Source organism: Podarcis raffonei, chromosome 13 (assembly GCF_027172205.1).
Source record: "Podarcis raffonei isolate rPodRaf1 chromosome 13, rPodRaf1.pri, whole genome shotgun sequence".
In the NCBI taxonomy this organism is placed as follows: Eukaryota; Metazoa; Chordata; class Lepidosauria; order Squamata; family Lacertidae; genus Podarcis; species Podarcis raffonei.
In genome coordinates this window covers 22,123,791-22,142,518 of record NC_070614.1, presented here as the reverse complement: position 1 = coordinate 22,142,518, position 18,728 = coordinate 22,123,791, and the positions used below count along the sequence as shown (strand labels likewise).

Here is an 18,728-nt window from a genome sequence, read left to right as displayed (position 1 = left end):
ACCTAAGAGAGCAGTTGGGATTGAATAGGCGATAGTGGAAACAGTTGTTAATGAGTTTATTAGTCCAAAGTTTTCTTTAAAAGCAGGGGGGGAACCTAATGTATCTCCCCACCCCGGCTCAGTTATATGCACCCAGAGACCATAAACTCAAGGAGTTAATTTTTTTTTAAAAAAGGTAATAATATATAAGCTGTCCTTTAAAAAAAAAAAAAGTTCCACGCAAACTGTGAGAGTAAAAGAGCAGAGAGTGAGGGGGAGAGAAAGAAACGATCAATCTTTCTCCACCAAAGACTTCTGACAGCCCGGGCTTCGCTAACGTCCTAAAGAATTTAGACGTTCATCAGAATTCCTAAGTGAAGATTTATTCATAGATTTGGGCTGCTTGGTAAAGGTACAAAATCAGAAAGTTTGGAGTCTGGAGGGGGGAAAGTTGAAAGAGTGAGAAAGAGATAAAAACGAATCAAAAGGGAATTCTGAGAACCTTAGAATGCTTCTTTGAGGTTGTTTATTCAAGCTACATTTCTCTCCTTCCACAGACTTTCTAGAAAGTAAGGCTAGGAAACTACACTGAGGAGTGAATAAAAGCTTGGCAACTTTTGTCAGCTCAAACATCTGTGTGGGTGGCATTGTACAAAAACCCTCAATCTGGAGGAAATTGAGGTTTAGGAAATGTGAGAACACCCCCAAAATCAATGCATGAAGTGCTCTGAAATTTACTGTAGTACTACTATGAGTCCTAGTTCTATCTGGTTTTGTTACAAACATTTGAGAACTGTGTTATCTGCTGCAATCAAGAAAGTAACATTGAGAAGGTGCTGGAAAATATATTATTTTAAAAAAAGATGTTTTGATGTGATTTGGTGGTCTTGCTGCTAGTAGTGGGAATATGGATGAAGTGCATTTTTTTGTTTCTGCTTTTCTCCCCATGCCCATTCCTTGCAAGATTTTGTGTAAAATGTGTGCAGTCAGGTTCATCCTATCACAGATTCTGCAGCTAGTGAAATAGTATGTTCCTATCTGAAGCATGCACAACCTTTCAGAGTAGTTTTATAACTTTTTTAATGCATAGTTCTCCCTAACACTCAAAGGAAGAGAATAATAGTGTTCTAATACGTTTTACCAACATCTGTAAAACTTTTGAAAGATTCTATTCCTACCATAAGATTTTGTTCCATAATCTTAAAAAAGTGTAGAGTGCAGATGATTTAAAATGGAGTGGGCCACTTTTATTAGCTTACAAGGAGATTGGGGTGTGGTGAGAGAATATGGGGGAGACAGGTTGTTTGAAATGCAATTACTTTCAAATGCTTGAGTTAAGCATACACAACCCACCACTGGAATTCTACTTTCTGTTCCATTTCCCAGGCCAAGAGCATCAGATTTCCACAGGAAATCCATCTGACTAATCAGATTTCACTTGGCTGCATTTGCACTGCCAATCCTTCAGTGCTGTCAATTGCTGACATCAGTTAAATGCCCTGAATGCTTCGGTCCATATGGGCTTCACCCACAGCATCACAGCGTAATGGGTTTTGTAGTCTTGCAGCTTTCTAAATGGACTGCAGACTACATGCACAAATGTTTCAGACACAGACATAAAGATGGATTGGTACCATGTGGTTAAAATACCACAAGCACTTGCCCTTTGCACGTGTCAGTTTTGTGAATGAGAACGAACATGGTTTGGATTGAAGGGTTTATTGTGAGGGTTTGTTTTTTAGGGAATGCACAAATATTGCAAGTGTAGTGATGACTTGGCTGCAAAAATTCATATACAGATGGGTACAGCGGATTCACTCAAAGCATTGTTTTTGGAATGGCAATTCTAGTGTGTGTCCCCCCTCACACACATATTATTGACTCTGTTTTAATAGTCAAGTTTTGAGGTGAATCCTGGCGTATTCTTTTTCAGTGGAACCCAGAATTCATCTGAAGAACATATCAGGAAAAAAATGTACAAGAGTGCATGTGTGGGAGGGGATATTTCAAACTGCAGATGTACTGCTGTGACATGACCTTACCTATGCATTCCCAAAAGCAGAGGCCTATTAGAACCTGGTGATAAATTAAACCTCAATTAAACTGGAGGTATTGGAACTTCATGTTGCAATCCTATACCACTGACCTGGGTATAAGCCACATTTAACTCATGGGACTTACTTCTGAGTAGAAATGTATAGGACTGCACTGCTAAAGAGCTATTTCCAATGTGTGTATGTTTTTAAGAGGCTTCCTGATTTGATACATTCCCATGTCAAGCATGCCTTAAGAACATGTGTTTCTCCCAAGCAAAAGACTTTTGAGAAACGAAAACAAACCTCATACTTACAGTGTATTAAAGCCAAATCAATTTGATTTTAGTGGAATTCCCTTTCTTTGGTGGTAGTAGCAGCACGACTACAAAACAAAAATGAGTGCTATTACTTCTTTAAATTTATTTATGGAGATAGTGTGCAAGGAACTGGGCCCTTTGGCTGGCATTACACAAACTTATTTTAAAACTATTTGAGGAAACCTTTTCACACAGGACTGAATAACAAAGATGCCAATATTTTGGCTCAGTTATATCATCCATAAAATCGCATTCAGGGGAATGGGAGGAGGAGGCGGCATTACATTCTTGACTATTGTTGTTTGATCAGGTCCCAATCAAAGTTTCCACGCTCTTATGCTTTTAAATTATAGCATCAGATAATATTAAATTACTTATTGCATGGATGAACATAATCCAGCTACAGTCATGGACACAGGGGAAAGAGTGTTTCAGATTTTTTTTCTAACTAAACTGTTATTTATTATTGGTTCAAGGCTAAAATTATCAGTTGAAACTTAATATACGAAACCAAACATAAAACAAAATTAAAATAATCTTTCTTACAAAGCCCTCTGGCCTGAAGTTCTTGCCTGTCCGTGGATTCAATCTACCCATTAACTAAATGTAGGGCTACAGACCAACAATAGTTGTATGGAAGGAGAATATTTATTACACATGTGTTGCAATCCACACCCTCCCTTTCTCTAAGGTGGTCCTATTAAAGTTGATGGAAGTGCTTGGGGTTTTGTTAGTTGGTATTTGTAAACACAATGAAACTCACCTATGGCATACTACCACAGCACCTTACACCAGATAACCATGGACATAGAACAATATCCAATCATGTAGAAACAATTATTTATCGACCCAGAAGCAATTACTCTAATGTAATCCTATAGACCTCAGTGAATAGTTGAGACACTGCATCCAGAAATCTCTATGTCTGTGACCTGATTAATATACTTGTACTCTGGGTCTAGTCTTAAACAGCATCTGTAACATGCACAATAAAGAGCAAACATGACAGCAGCCACTGGTGAAGTGCTTTCCCCTATAAGGGATCCGCGCATACCCCATCACATATAACTATGCTTACCATGTGAGTTACTCTGCTGAGATGTAAAGCGAATGTTCCAGCAATTGGTGCTAATTCTACACATAAACTGGCCAACTAACATGGCAGGTGCATTTATATGTGATGGAACACATGGCCAAGGATAGTCATGTGGGGAAGGGCCATAGCACAGTGGCAGAGCATCTGCCTTGCATGCAGAACCTCCCTGGTTCAATCCCCAGCATATCCAGGTGGGGACATCTGGCTGAAGCCCTGGAGAGTCACTGCCACTCAATATAGACAATACTGAGGTAGATGGAACAATGGGTTGACTCAGAATAAGGCAAGTTCCTTTGTACTAATGACCACCGTAGCATCTATTTTGACCCTAGGTAAAGCTGAACTATGTAAACAATTTGGTTCCTTCCCACAATGTCCCTTCCGACAAGCAGCTTGCAGAAGTGGCTAGAAGTGCTGAAAAGGAGCTATGGTGATAATCCAGTCCATATGATTCCAAATTACAGAAATGACCTCTGTATCTTAAAGTTAGGATACATGGAAAACATCTCACCACCGCAATAGCAACATATGGATCAGGGCTATGACCACAACAGAAGGGACCATGGCTTAGTGGTAGGGGCTTCATATTCCTTCCATAATCCCTGACATTGTGAACTAACAGTATTTCAGATGGCAGAACTGGAAAAAGGCCTCTCATGAGGTTTGGAGAGGTGCTACCAGTCAGGACGTCCGTACTGGGCTGGATAGTCTGTGAGTAAATGTGTATTACAGTGGTACCTTGGGTTACAGATGCTTCAGGTTACAGACTCCGCTAACCCAGAAATAGTACCTCGGGGTTAAGAACTTTGCTTCAGGATGAGAACAGAAATTGTGCAGCAGCGGCGCAGCGGCAGCAGGTGCCCCATTAGCTAAAGTGGTGCTTCAGGTTAAGAACAGTTTCAGGTTAAGAATGGACCTCCGGAATGAATTAAGTTCTTAACCAGAGGTACCACTATATATATATCTTGCACAAACCTGGTACCACTTTGATAAAACAGGATATGAAAAATCCACAATATCCAATTTATGTCAATATCCAATTATATCCTAGGGCAAGGATAAGGTACCTGTGGCCTTCCAAATGTTGTGGACTGATAGGAGTTAGCATGTGTGATGGTCAGGGCTGATGGGAACTGTAGTCCAACAGTATTAGGAGGACCACAAGTTCCCCATTATACCAGAGCAGCAAATGTATATCAAAGAAGCACCAAAATGGTCAGTATCATCTATTAGACCAGCAACCTCCTGTGCCTAAAGAATTTATCTGCACTTGGGTTTCTGGTATAAGTGTAACGCTGCATAGATAGGTCAACCCAAATCCTCAGTAACTGGAGGTCATAGGCCTTGAACAAGTCCCCCTAATTTCTGAAATCCCCCACATTGTCCGTATTGCATTTCAGTTCCAAGTCTCCACATCACAAACCCAACTCCAGGGGTTCCAGAAATGAGCGTGCTTCCTCACTCCCCAACTGGGCAGAGTAGAGTCAGGAATCGATCCTCCTTCCTCTTATGCAAAGGAAGCCTCCCTTAAGCAAATGGCAAAGGCTCATTCAAGGTGGGGAGGCAGAAAGAACGTGAGGGCACCAGGGGAGTGAGTGACTTTCCTTCTGTACAGCACCGAGCACAGTGTTTTGCATGGAATAAAGGAGGAGTCGTGGTGGTGGCGGTGGGAGCTGCCGGAGAAGGAGCAGCAACAGGGCTGGTCGTCGTAACAGTAGGAGTAGATAGCAGACCTTCTTCTCAGTCAGAGAATGGCGGAATCTCTTCCCAGCCCTGTCCCGAGCTCTCTCTTCCACAAAGCTCCCATTTCGACCTGAATCGCTCTTACAGGCACATAAACGTGACGTTCTAATTTGACAGGCCGTTTACATTCGGTTTCCAACATCATAAAAGTTTTATGGAAACGCGCTGCTTGTAAAAATAAGTTTTCTTAAGGGTTGAGAGCATAAAATACAAATTAGCAGAGCCTTTATCTTATCTCTGTCGCTGTGGCACGTTCCCCTCCCCCCCTCTCTTTCCACGGCTGCTGCAGCATCTGCCTTCAACTCCTTTCTTGTTTTATTTAGCGATTTAATTTCACGATAGGTTCCCCCCCCCCGCACACACACACACACCCGCTCTTAATTTCAGCCAGATAGCCCCGTGTGTGCCTTTTGTTATGATTAATCATTTTCCTTTGTTTTCATTTTAGGCCCAATGGCTGTTTAGTCTGGACGGCACGTGATCGGACCTCTTTGTATCCACAAAAGATGAGGGGTAATTTTAATTGGCGTGAGACTATTTAGAACAAGATTTTCAAAGTGGAAGGGAAAACAGGGCGGGGGGGGGGAGAGAGACAAGGCGGAGATCGGGGGAGCTGGAGAAGAAATGAACCCCCTAGCGATTAACTTTTTAAGTAAACACAATCATCTAGGAGAAAGTGCTCGGATTTTATAAGCTGTAAAAATAAAGCAGCGACAGTCATAACCTAAGGGAGAAGCGGGAGAGAAGGAAATAGATAAATGTCTTTCTCGTTAATGTCTGAAAAAATTAGAAATGAAACGTGTTGTTCTCTTTTCCACCCCCCTCCCCTATCTGACAGCTCCAAAGCATTTTTTTCTTCTGCCTGTTTTCAAACCCGACCAATGGAACAAGAGCCAATTAAGAACAGAAAGTTTATTCAAGAATTGTTCAACAGACAACCCTTAAGGAAATAAATAAAGTTATCTACTGTAAAGAACAAAGAAAGATGTTTCAAAAAAGAGGAGGAGGGCGTGGTGGTGGAGGAGGAAGAGGAGAAAGGAAGGAAGGGTTTAGCTAGTTCTTCTAACTGAGGACTATACAATTACAGCCTGGCTCGGATTTCATGCCTCCAGTAGAACTAAACACATTATTTTAAGTACGAAGGTAACTACTGGCTTTTCCCTAAATTACAATAACTAAAAAAAGAAAGAGAAAAGGAAAAAACTGGTTGTACAATGACAAGGAAAAAACACCATATTCCTTTATAACAAGTAAATACTAAAAAAAAAAAAAGTACATATTTTTCTTATAAATACATAAATGTTGGGGATAAATAATACAAAACCAACAAAAGGGAAAAAATAGTTTAAAACTGGCTATAACCAATAAATATATAATATATATATATTTATATATATGAATGTTCACCGGAACACGCGCACACACCCCATTGAAAGACGTCTCCAATGGGTGTCCTTCAAAAAGTTGGTATATATACCCATTAAAATGTAAACTCTAAGTGCAAGAAGGATGCCAGGCCAAAGAGGAAGCGCCAGGAAACACGCCCCCTCCCCAAAGGGCCATTTCCTTCCGCTTCCGTTTGGAGGACATAACAGTTTCTGCTCAAATATACCCTGTTTTCACGTTCAAGAAAGGAGACGCAAAGGAACGCAAGACGCCTTAGAGGTGAGGCTCCCCCGACCCATAGCGAACCCCAAAGAAACGGGGGGAGGCCACCACTTCGCAAGGAAGTAAGGGAGGAAGGTCTCTATTTTTTTCCCCTTCATCATGTCGTCCCCTTGTACATTTTGCACAAAAAACCCTGTTTTCTTTTTTAAGCCCAGTTTTGCTGTATAAATTAGTTTGCAAAAGGGCACCTCGCTTTCCTCTCTCTCCCCCTCCCCCAGCCCTTGTCGGAGGTAGTGGGGATCCAAGGAGAGGCGCATAGGTAGCCCTAAAGAATTGGCAAGGGTGGTGTTTTTAGATAATGGGGCTGTAGGGTGGGCGGAGGAAAGGGGTCAAGGGGGAGGAGAGCCAGCTTAGGAGGGAAAATTCAACAGTTTGGATGTGGTGGAGATGATTAGGGACTGGAAGACTTCAGGAAGGCCGTTTCCCACTTAACGTCTTAGACTTTTTCTTTTCAAAGAAACCCTTTTGCGGTTAGCTGTGGGGTGGGGGGCGGAAGCGACTTCTTTTAAGAAGCATTGGTGTATTCACGATCTACTACGACCACAATTTGTTGTGCATGTTGTATGCTTGCTTTTTTTTTTACCCTTAAATAAAAGGAAAGAAATTAAACTATCTGTTTCGTTTGATTCTTCCATTCCTCCCCGCCCCGGCAAAATAAATAAATAAAAATCAGCCCCATTTTTTCTACATTCAAAATATTTGTGTCGAAACCCCAGGAACAAAATCAGTTGAAAATGCAAATTGAGAATGGATGTATTGACTTCAGGAATTGTCCATTTATTTGTCAGGATTTGAAAAGTGTATTGTAAGTGAGGGTTAAATTCACTGGTGAGCCCCCCCCCCCCAAGTTCATTGCTCAATATCAACTGGCCTTGCTGTCTGATATCTATGTATCTAAATGTGTACCTGATTGTCTCTACAACACCTACTTAGTAGTCTAAGATTGTAGATAAATGCATTTTTCTCTCACCCCATGGGTTTTTATTACAATTTGTGGTGCAATCCTACATACGCCTACTCAGAATTCCCAGTGAATTCAATGAGATTTACTTCCAGGTAAGCATATACTGTATAAGAGAGCAGCCTAAATGGTATTTAGGTCTGGGAAGAGTATTCTTATGGACACAACGCCAAAAAGGAGCAGAAAGTCTGTGAGTTCCATTTCCATGATCTTCAGCAGCATTCCGCCCCCATTGTGTCCATCAACTCCAACGCTTTCAATAAGTGTTATTGCCAAAGCAAGTGCTTTGAGGACTGACATCTGTAGGATAATCTTGAGCAACCTATTTTAATCAGTTTCATCTGTATTAAAGGAAAGGAGCTACATCAATTTATACCAATAAATTATTCTGCCGGCTTTTTTATGGTCTGCCTAGGGCATATACACAAGGCCACACATTTTTCATTGGGAGTAACTGGCAGTGACAACATTTGGTAGCGTCACTCCACCCACCCATGATCCTGAAAGGGGGAGGGGGAGGGGGGAGGCGAGTTCTTTGCCACCCGGGTAGTTATACACCAAAGGGTGGTTTCAAGAGGTGGGCTTGGAGCCCTGGTTTTGTGGCATGCAGGACTCAGTCTTGGGGTTGCTCTGCGGGGGGTGGTGTGGTGTGAAAGTTTGCTACTGTTGCTTGGCTACAAGCCTTATAAACACACACACAACCATAAATGCTCTAGCTTGGAAGTCTTGCTGGTCTCAGTGGAATGTCTTTCCAACTGAGGATGCTTAAAATGTAGATTTACTGTACTTGGGAGCAGTAAGAGTAATTCCACAGTAAAAGAACTAGGTGGCTGAGCTACACCACTTCAAACTGCATATGGGGAATTGCATTTTAAAATGCTCCCTCATTTAAGTTAGATACACTCCCTGTATGTAGAAATCTAGCACTTCAGGAATATGTGCTAGTTCTCTGCAGGCAGGGTTTTGTTTTAAACTTTTTTTGGGGAGGCAGGAGCATTTAATAAAAATGATTCACACACCCCCTGCAGTTTGAAAAGCTACTGTCCAGAACCCTGCCACCTCAGTCTGCCCACTGAAGAAAGAAGATTCCTCACTGAGAAACCTCGCTGAGTTCACAACATTCGATTTAAGTGATGGCCATCAGCTGGACTTAATTGAAACTAGGGTCCTTTAAGGCCCAGTCAAGGGATCTGCTTCCCTCCACCCCCCACTTTCCCCCCCTTTTAACACGAGGTCTCACATTCGAAAGTTGCCAAGGACTTTGTGCTGTGTGTGCAGAGTGCATTTTGCCCCACCCCCAGGAAACACAAGCCACTCCTCCTCGCACCCCAGTTCTGAGGATGGGATTGGCCGAAAGGTTCCCAAATCAAATGATGTGGCCGGCAGGCGAGCTGCTTAGCTCCTTGCCCCTTAAAAGCCAATACTCCGCCCCCCATCTACATCGACTCTCGCCTGCTCCTCTTGTGGGGCGTGGGGGACGGGTTCCTAAAGGGTTTCAACACAAATACTTTTTGTTTGTTTGTTCCTTTAAGAGAGAGAGCGAGAGCTCACCAACACAACCAACAAACCGATCCACCCCACCCAGCCACCCGCGCCACGTCCGAGTTGTCTGTTAACTCCCACCCCCCACCCGATCCGGCCCCTCCTCATCACAGATGGGTCAGTTTGGGCGCCTCTTGGATTCTACCCTGAGTCGAAGCGTGGTGGGTGGAAAGGTCTGTGTAAGTCGGGTGGGACTCGCAAGGTCCATGGTGCTGGTTGGAGCCCATTTGGGGGGGGCCCCCGTTGTACTCCATGCTGGCTGGCTGGTGATGCTGGAGGGGGTTCAGCCCGTAAAGCGACGGGGCGGAGTTGGGCATGGAGTCCACGTAGTTCCCGCCCACGTACACGGGGCTGCCTTGCATATTGGGGGGCCCGTATCCGCCTCCCCCATTACCCTGTAAGACGTGCGGGTCGTACTCCGGCGGCGCCGTGTTGGCGTACTTCTGTTGGGTGGGGCAGCTTTTGATGGGGTTTTGGTAGGCAGTGGGCATGGCGTAGGCATTCTGGTGGGGTTTGCTGAAGGAGGGCGGAGACGGGGCGTCGTAGTTCGAGGTCATGGGGTGCAGGGCGCCCAGGAAGCCCGCCGAGGACTGCATGGCTTGCGGGGGGCTCCCCGTCGGGGATGGGCCCCCGGAAGAGGAGCCCAAACCTTTCGACTTCTGATCCTTCTTGTACTTCATTCTCCGGTTCTGGAACCAGATCTTGATCTGCCTCTCGCTGAGGTTCAACAAGTTGGCCATCTCCACCCGTCGGGGCCGGCACAGGTATCGGTTGAAATGGAATTCCTTCTCCAGCTCCACGAGCTGGGCGCTGGTGTAGGCCGTGCGGGCTCTCTTGGAAGCCGAGTTGCCCGGAGGGCTTTTCTCGCCGCTGCAGCTTTCTGGAGAGGAGGTCGGGAAATGAAATCAGAGATAATTACTTACATGCAGAAAATTGAATGCACAGGCCTCTTAATAAATCCTCCAACAGGCGAGAAGACTTGCAGCCTCCCCTCCTCCTTCCATTTCCCCCACTCCATAATCATGTCATTTATTAAGAGTTCTGTTCTCCAAAGCTGCCCCCTCGCTTTATGAAAATTTGATCATGTCATGCAGAAAAGGAATCCGAGGCTATTTATTTGGGAGTCGATTATTTTGAAGCAGACCCTTTCAAAGGAAATTACGCCTGGCAAGTGGGCAGTGTTTGGAAAGCAAAATTAATCAGGCGCTCCTGTACACAGGCCTGCAGTGTCAGTGTCCTTGTTATTCTGCGTGATTTAAACAAGCCCACAAAAGCACATACACCCTTCTACATACGTGTGTAACGCACAAATGTCAGTATATGCTTGCCAAAGGGCTTCTCTCTCTCTCTCTCTCTCTCTCTCTCTCTCTCTCTCTCTCTCTCTCTCTTACACACACACACACACACACACACACACACACACACACTATGCTCAATCTAGTGGGCAGGATTCTTGTGCAAGCTTTCTTTCACTGCAATGGAGGTCTATGAACTGCCTGCTGGGTTGTGCTCCATGTGTTCCTACAACCAAAACTGAAATTTGGAACCTCTTTCCTACGCCAAACATTGGATAAATAACAGAGTGCCTCTGAGCATGTGCAGAGGGCCTTTTCCCATCACTAACTAAAACCAACATCAGAGATGGGGGGGGGTAAAAGCTTTCAGGGGCAGGATTCATCCTTTTCATACAGACCAGAATTCCAATACATCTCATTTTTAAAAGGGAAACGCATTCCAGGGAGGGGGGAGTTTTGCATCTGAGTCCAGTGCTGTGGATTGCAGCCTAGCTGAAGGAAGTAAAATCAAGTGTAAATCAGTGGAGCACAGGCCTAGTTCAATGTAGTGGTAGAGTCTTGATGTAATGCAACTACATCAAGTTTTGCAACTGCAGAGTGCAGTTTGGAGTGCCATTTATGATTAATTGCCTTCAAGGAAACTCACTACAGTGGTGCCTCAGGTTAAGAACTTAATTCATTCTGGAGGTCCGTTCTTAACCTGGAACTGTTCTTAACCTGAGGTACCACTTTAGCTGATGGGGCCTCCCACTGCCACCGTGCTGTTGCCACGCGATTTCTGTTCTCATCCTGAGGCAAGGTTCTTAAACCGAGGTACTATTTCTGGGTTAGCAGAGTCTGTAACCTGAAGCATCTGTAACCCGAGGTACCACTGTACAGGAAAAAAACGTGTTGAAGGTTCTAGCCCATTCTGCCCATTACTATGCTAGTTCTTGGCATACATGAAGATTATTTAAGCAAGCAGTTGCAAAAAAATGTACAAAAATAACACATTTTCTGAAGTAGGGCAGTCCATTTTACTACCTCAGAACTACCACCTCATTCTACTGCATGTGTACTTTTCAACTTTTTTGAGAGAGAACTGCATATAAGATAAATATACCCAAAGATGTCTGTATCTGTTATTTATATGTGTGTGTGCCTGTACCTCTAAGATATATCTACATGTGTGTATTGCGGTTCATTGCTCATTTAGCAACTTAAGTCTGTATTGACTACATGATGTTTGTGACATTCACAGGACTATAAATGTGGGATGCATTATTACTAGAGCAGTCAAGTACAACATTTCCCTGTTGCCTAGAATGGACTCACAGGGGAATGTGGCTCCAGACAGGGAGGACTTCCTGTCATAACTGCTCTGGAGCTTCCTCTTCCTGTGTGTGACCAGGTAGATGGGCGTGACCCTAGCTGACCAGATTAAAGGGCTGGTCACACAACCATCTCTCTCTTGGACTCTTACTTTCTTACTCTTGGACTCTCACTCTCCTGGCTCTTAGCCAGCGCATGACTCAAACGTCACATAGGATGTAGCCCACAAGCAGAAAGTCTGAGATGTAGCTCAGACTTCTTTTTACTATAACCACAAGATAAAGCTTGCCTTCAGATTACTGCTGTGAACTGGATGTGAGTAAAACTTTATTCTTACTTTTAAAGAAGACTGTGTTGTGTTGTTATTATTTTAAGAGGGAAATAAAGGAGACACATACCAGAAACAAGCCAGACTGGACGAGCCAGACTGGACTGCTTAATTAAAAGATTCTAACAAATCATCAACTGGCTTCTAATAAGTTGCAAAGGGAATGTTCTCTGCTGTTTATTCACTAGCATGATTGTAATATCAAAACAATATATCCTCTCTTACCTTCCTTAACATTCCCACAGTAAAGAATGCTAACAACTTTTTGAACATTGAGAAGAAATGTGGAAATGTAATATTTTAAGGGATATGTTTTATAAGTGGCAGAAAGATTATTCTATATTTTACAGTGGTACCTCAGGTTACAGACGCTTCAGGTTACAGACTCCGCTAACCCAGAAATAGTACCTCGGGTTAAGAACTTTGCTTCAGGATGAGAACAGAAATCGTGCGGCGGCAGCAGGAGACCCTATTAGCTAAAGTGGTACCTCAGGTTAAGAACAGTTTCAGATTAAGAACGGACCTCCAGAACGAATTAAGTTCTTAACCCGAGGTACCACTGTACTCGGAAGGGGAACAGTAGAAGCTGGAAGAAATTCATGTGTTTATCATCCAGTGATTGCAACATGGTGTATGAAACAATCTTTGTTGATCAGACGCTGGGATTTCATATAATCTCATCAAAGGTACCGGTATTTCCTTAAGAAATGCGTTTTCACATTCAGGAGTAAGGCATGCAGTGATGTGTTATCAATTGGTGTGCATGCATGTGAGAATCAGTGAAACTTTCAATGCACTGTGATTTTAAAGAAAGTGGGCTGGATCCACACAGTTAGTTGCACATAGAATGCAATCCTAACTTTGCCTACTCAGAAGAAAACCCTATTGAATTAAATGGGGCTTACTCCTAGGTAAGGGGTTAGTATTGCAGTCTTAGTTCTCATTGAAATCAATGGGAGAAGGTACTCACAACTTACCAAGCTCTTATTGATTTCCATGAGAAATGGGGCATTTACTTAGAACTCCTGAGCACTTGTCTGTTTTCAGGTAAGTGCATTTCACATCACTTATTTGCTTTGGATTGTTCTGTTTATCATTGGCAACTTGTCTAAGGCAGATCAGTTTCAGAATGCTTGATATCTGCTTGTTTCCCTAAATGCTTTTTCCTTCCGCACAGATGATACAGGCAAAGTTCATCAGCCCCCGAGCCACAGTATAAGATTTACTCATGAATAAAAAGTGGTTGTGAGTTTGCAAACTATGTCACAACCAAAACAATATAGCTTCTTTGTAGGCCCAAATTATACTTCAAATTGGCTGCAGCCTTAATTCAGGCACTAATCCAGTTCTGTGCATTTTGTGCAATGGCAACACTTTGTTTTTTTACAAATTGTGCACACAAATTGCATGGTACACACTGCACACATTTCACTACTAGAACATCCTATGCACAGGAACTTTGCATGGAAAACTGGTTAAGATAGTCCAAGAAAACAAATCCTTTTCAATCAGGAAGAAGAGTCCTGGTGGACTGTGTAGTCCAGCATTCTCTTCTCTTCTCTTGTGGGATATCTAAAATAAGGCCGTCAAAACCAACGACTTCTGATTGCTAGAAAGGCACACACACAGAGGAAGTTGGATCTCAGAGTCTACAGGAAATTCTCCCTGTGAAAGCCACTCCCACTGTGTCCAGCCAGGTAAAGGGGCACAACCTTCTCTCTCTCTCTCTGATCTCTGCTATCTAATCTCTTCCCTTTGACTAGGGAAGTAGGACTAGACTAGGGAAGTAAGACGTGTGCTGAGTCTGAGTCACAGCTCAGACTCCAAGTCTAATCTCAACTAGAATATATGTCTGTAGCTACATTTTAAGCCTGCCTCAAGACTGCTACTGTGAAACTGAGTGAGTAAATCTATCTTTACTTATAAGAAGACTGTTTTGCATGTTTATTGTTTTAAGAAGAAGAAAGGGGAGAAATAACAGGAAATCCAGTCTGCAGTAAAGCATCCTGAATTACTTAAATTAAAAGGCTAAAGCTAGCTTCCTTATTTTTTGCTGACAAAGGGATGTACTCTGCCAAACTCACAAAGGATAATATCTCAGAAATATATCCTCTTTTATTTTCCATACTCATCCCTACAACAGTGGCCAGTCAGATTCCTGTAGGGAACCCACAAGCAGCACAAATGAATCGATTCCCAAATAAGAGCCATATCCTAAGTTTGCTTAGAAGTAGGTTCCACTGAAGTCACTCACACTTCTTTCCAAGTTAATATCCTTAGAATTCTGACATATATATCCTAAGGATGGCATGGAGAGTCATGCAGCTGTTTTGTCCTATATAAAACCTGCTGTCTTTAATACGTTTTTCATCAAAATATCAAGAGAGACAGGAAAAAAAACCATTTTGCCTGAGTATGGTATAACAGTAGCCTTTAGCACTGCAACAAATCAGTTACTCTCTGGCTGGTATTAGTGAGCATCCATGCTAAGCCAATGAGATATAAAATGGAGAACATCACACTTCTTGGGCTTTGATGAAAACACATTTTGTCAGGGATAAAAACCAGGCATTGAGCCAATGACAGCCAGACTTTGCAAGGGACCGAGAGTAGGAACGAGATGGCAGAGTCCTGAGGTGATGGAACAGACTGCAACACTTCAGCATGCAAGCCAGGGATCAGACTTTAGGTCAACAACAACAACAACAACTCATTGCAAGGAAGAAAGGAAGGCTAGAACCTTTCTCCTCCACCTGCTTTTAATTTCTGGGCAGTTTTTTTAAAAAAGCGCAGAAAACTTTCCAAAATGTTCCTCCCACCTGTAGCCCAAAGTGGCACAACTCTATCTCACCACATCTCCCAGCTGCATACGTAGACTAGCCTTGAGTTCAGCAACTGGCATCTATGTGAGCCAATTTCATCTGGCATAAAAGCAGAGTGCTTTTGACCACAGCCTGGTTATCGCTGCCACTTAGGTCAGAAACTGTGTGTGGTGGTGGTGGCGGAACTAGCCCAGGCTGGCTTTAATATCCAGATGACCCTCAAAGCCATGACCTTCTTTGAGAGACTGGAGACCCAATGCAACTTTCTGAGCTATGGATGCATGTAGGCAAAGTAAGTCTCCCTATTGCCTTTCTTTGCTCTTTTGCCTTCCTTGCACAATCCAGAAGCCCATTTCTCATACCATCAACACCTTAATCTACTGCTCCTCCTATTGCCTGCCACTCTCACCCCATCCAGTCTAAGACTTCAGGCCACTCCCCACTTCTACATCAACTTCCTCCTTCTGGTTCAGGGTCTTTAGCAGGCCTAGCACCGCTTTTTGGAGCCACCAATGTCTTAACCTACTCCTGGCTCTTTATATGCCAAGCAGAGACCCTTGCATAATCCCTGCCTTGGCAGTGGCTCACAGTAACCCATTTGGAGCCTGCCATTATTATTATTGTTATTTTGTGGCTCTTTGTACAGCTGCAATTAGTTGATGTGGACTCCGAGCCCCTCTCCTTCCAATGGGCCTTGCCCTTTGGGTTGCATGCATCAACATATCCTTTCAGCACCCCCACCCCCACCTCCCTCCAGATAGGAAGCTTTGGACACCGGCCTCCTTCCCCGTCCAGCCTGGCCCCACTGCGCCCCTGCACCTGTGTGCGTGTGTGTCTTATGCACATTGGTGGTGGATATTCCAAAAGCAGATACCTGCGCTGGGGGAGCTGTTTTTCTGCTTGGAGTTTTGCCTCGACTCTTTCATCCAGGGGAAAATCTGTTTGGCGAGAGCGGCGTTACTAGAGCCCAGGCTGGCTTTGCTGGGGGCGCTTTTGACCCCCCCAGGCTGGCTGTGGTTATTGCTGCTGCCGCCCCCGTTGCTGCTGCTGCTGCTGCTGTTGGTGGCGGTGATAGGATTGGGGGGTGGCGAGACGGGCGGGGGCGGGTGGTGCTCCTGAGGCAGGCTGGGGCGCATGCAGCTCCCGTTCAGGTCTTTCGTTTTGGCCAGAGGGGAGGCGTTGCCGAGGGACTGGAGGGTGCAGGCCGGCCTCTGGTAGTCGTGGTTCTCCACGTGAGCCGCAGGCTGGAAGGGCTGCGGCGGAGGGCCCTCGTAGCCGAACCCATTGGCTCCCTGGTAGGAGTAGCCCCCGAAGAGCGTGGAGGTGTCGTAGTAGGTTGTTTTCTGCATCGCTGGGGCTCCCCGAGGTTCTCGCGCGCTGCTACCAGGCTCTGGCTGACCCCCTCATGGAAGGACATTGGCACCCCCAAGGTCACGTGGTGAGGAGGCCTTCCCCGGTGTCTTTTGCAAGCTGACCTGAAAGGTTAGAAAGGCACACACAATAATACGGCACGGCCTATGAATCCATCTTGGTCATTGAAAAGCCTCGTGACATGAATAGCTCGGGCTGCTGCGCGCGAGGGGAGCGGAGAGCAGATGCTGCCTGGGCGCTCCTGGGCGCGCCTCTCGGCGAGCCCCTTCTCCCCTGGAGCAGCCTCGCCAACTATTCCAGGACAAAACACAGAGAAGGGGAAAGGGGCTCCTCATGCCCGCTTGGATCACTAAAACCGACCCCTGAGCAGTATTGTCCTTTTGTTCTTTCCAATTGGGTTGGTATTGTTCAAGAACCATTGCTGAGATAGGGATAGAAATCTTCCAAAGGGGGGGGAGAGGTGATTTCTTATAGGCCATTCAATCTAACTCTCTAAGGTGTGCACATAGGTGCCTGCCTGCATACATAACATTGTCAATATCCACACACACACACACACACACACATTCATACAGGAAGAAGTCGACGTAGTTCGCCGCGCACCCCCACTCGTAAGCAATAGAGTCGTGGCTTTCTCCACGCGAATCTCAAGCCCGTCAATTTCCCTGAGCGAAACCTCCAAAAAAGGGGGCCGAGCAGAAATAAAACCCAGCTGGGAAGTAAAAGTCCCATCGGGGCTGACTCCCAGATAAGCAAAGTGCAAGTTAGAGATGTGAAGTCACTTGGTAGATCCATACTGGAAAGGTTTCTTCTGTACCGGTTGTATCATTTTTATATCTATCCACACACACAAACACATTGTATGCATGCAATTATCAAGTTCTTCTAGGCTGAATTCGTATTATAATTTAATATTCTCCTGATATGATTCCCACCCCAATAAGGAAGCTCAGAAAAATAATATAAAGTGTACAAGTATAGATTGGGTAATAGGATTTTTTAAAAATCACTGTTACCTTAAAATTGATCAGGATCCATGTTTTTAAATCAACATTTTAAGGTTAAACATAAAACTGAACTCAGCTTCTGTCATTCCGCCAAATGGTCCACTTGCAGCATAAGGCTAGGCATGTTTACTCGGAAGTAAGTCCCAGTGTGCTCAAGGGGGCTTACTCCCAGGAAAGTGTAAATATAAGACTGTCGCGTTAGTGCGCTGAATTTAGAGAGATGGGATGGCTGGGAACATTGTCAGATTTAGAGACCTGTGCTGAATTCTTTGATGTTGGCGCTTTTGATACTGTTTTCCATGTTGTTTTTGCAACTCTCGTTACCGTTTGGAAACAGGCTATAGAATCCACTCTACCCTGCAAGCCCTTAACAAATCTGGTTCAGTTGCGACTCCCAAGGTGCTAGTCCGGTGTGTGTGTGAGTGTGTGTGTGTGTGTGTGTGTGTGTGTGTATATATCCTTCTATGGCTTCTCATCCTTTCTTTAAACAAAATAAAACACAACCCAGTTTTGCCACCAGGCCATTTGGTTCTCTTGATTTTCTTTCCCTTTAACTTTTATGTTTGGTTTGTCCTCCCTTTATTTAGGGGTGGGAGGGGGAAATTCCTCCCTCAAAAAGAAAAAAAGGATGTATTCTTCTAAGGAAACATTAATTTTCTCCATGTTGGAAGGGCGCAAAAAGGCTAGAATTATTTAATGGGTCAAATAATAAATCAGTAGAGAAAGCACACACACACGAAAGGATGAAAAAGAGAGAATCCTGTTTCACTGTATTCTGTATTTCATTTCAAATGCCTTTTTTCCCAGTGAGCTACAATCTATTATACTCCCCTACAGAATGAAAAATAATACTGTAACCCAATATTGGTCAATTCTGACCATAGGAACGCACACACAACAGGAGCAACCTTCCCCCCTGACTTCCCTACATCTATGCATTTCAAAACCTAAATATAATTCAGACCTCATACCCAACCACATGCCCCACCTCCTCCTCCACGAACCTCCTCCTCCTCTTCAGTTTATGCCTGTATAAATTCTGCAGTTTGCAGAACAGCAACTCTAAAAGTCTATGTTGTGGTCCTTTCGTATGTTCCATGGATTAGATACAACCGTTGCCTTCTAGAAGCAGGCTGATAAAATATTTGCTATGTATTAACTGGAAAGAATGACAGAGTTGCTGTCTTATTTCAGCTGTTCCTTAGCAGACATAAACACTCCAGTACTCTCATGGCAATAGATTGATTAAAAA

At 44.1% G+C, this 18,728-nt stretch overlaps 1 protein-coding gene across 7 annotated transcripts in view; it reads right to left on the bottom strand.

Annotated features, from left to right (window-relative positions):
- Positions 1–9,282: 9,282 nt before the first annotated feature.
- The window catches only part of HOXB3 (homeobox B3), a 63,723-nt gene continuing 54,277 nt past the window's right edge, over positions 9,283–18,728 (bottom strand). For all 7 annotated transcript variants that reach the window (XM_053360532.1, XM_053360528.1, XM_053360527.1 and 4 more), the window contains 2 exons: positions 15,973–16,573; positions 9,283–10,222 (listed from right to left, as the gene is read on the bottom strand). In XM_053360532.1, the coding sequence (XP_053216507.1) occupies positions 9,450–10,222; positions 15,973–16,447 (1,248 nt within the window). In that variant the 5' untranslated portion in view covers positions 16,448–16,573 and the 3' untranslated portion in view covers positions 9,283–9,449. The remainder of the gene's footprint in view (positions 10,223–15,972; positions 16,574–18,728) is intronic.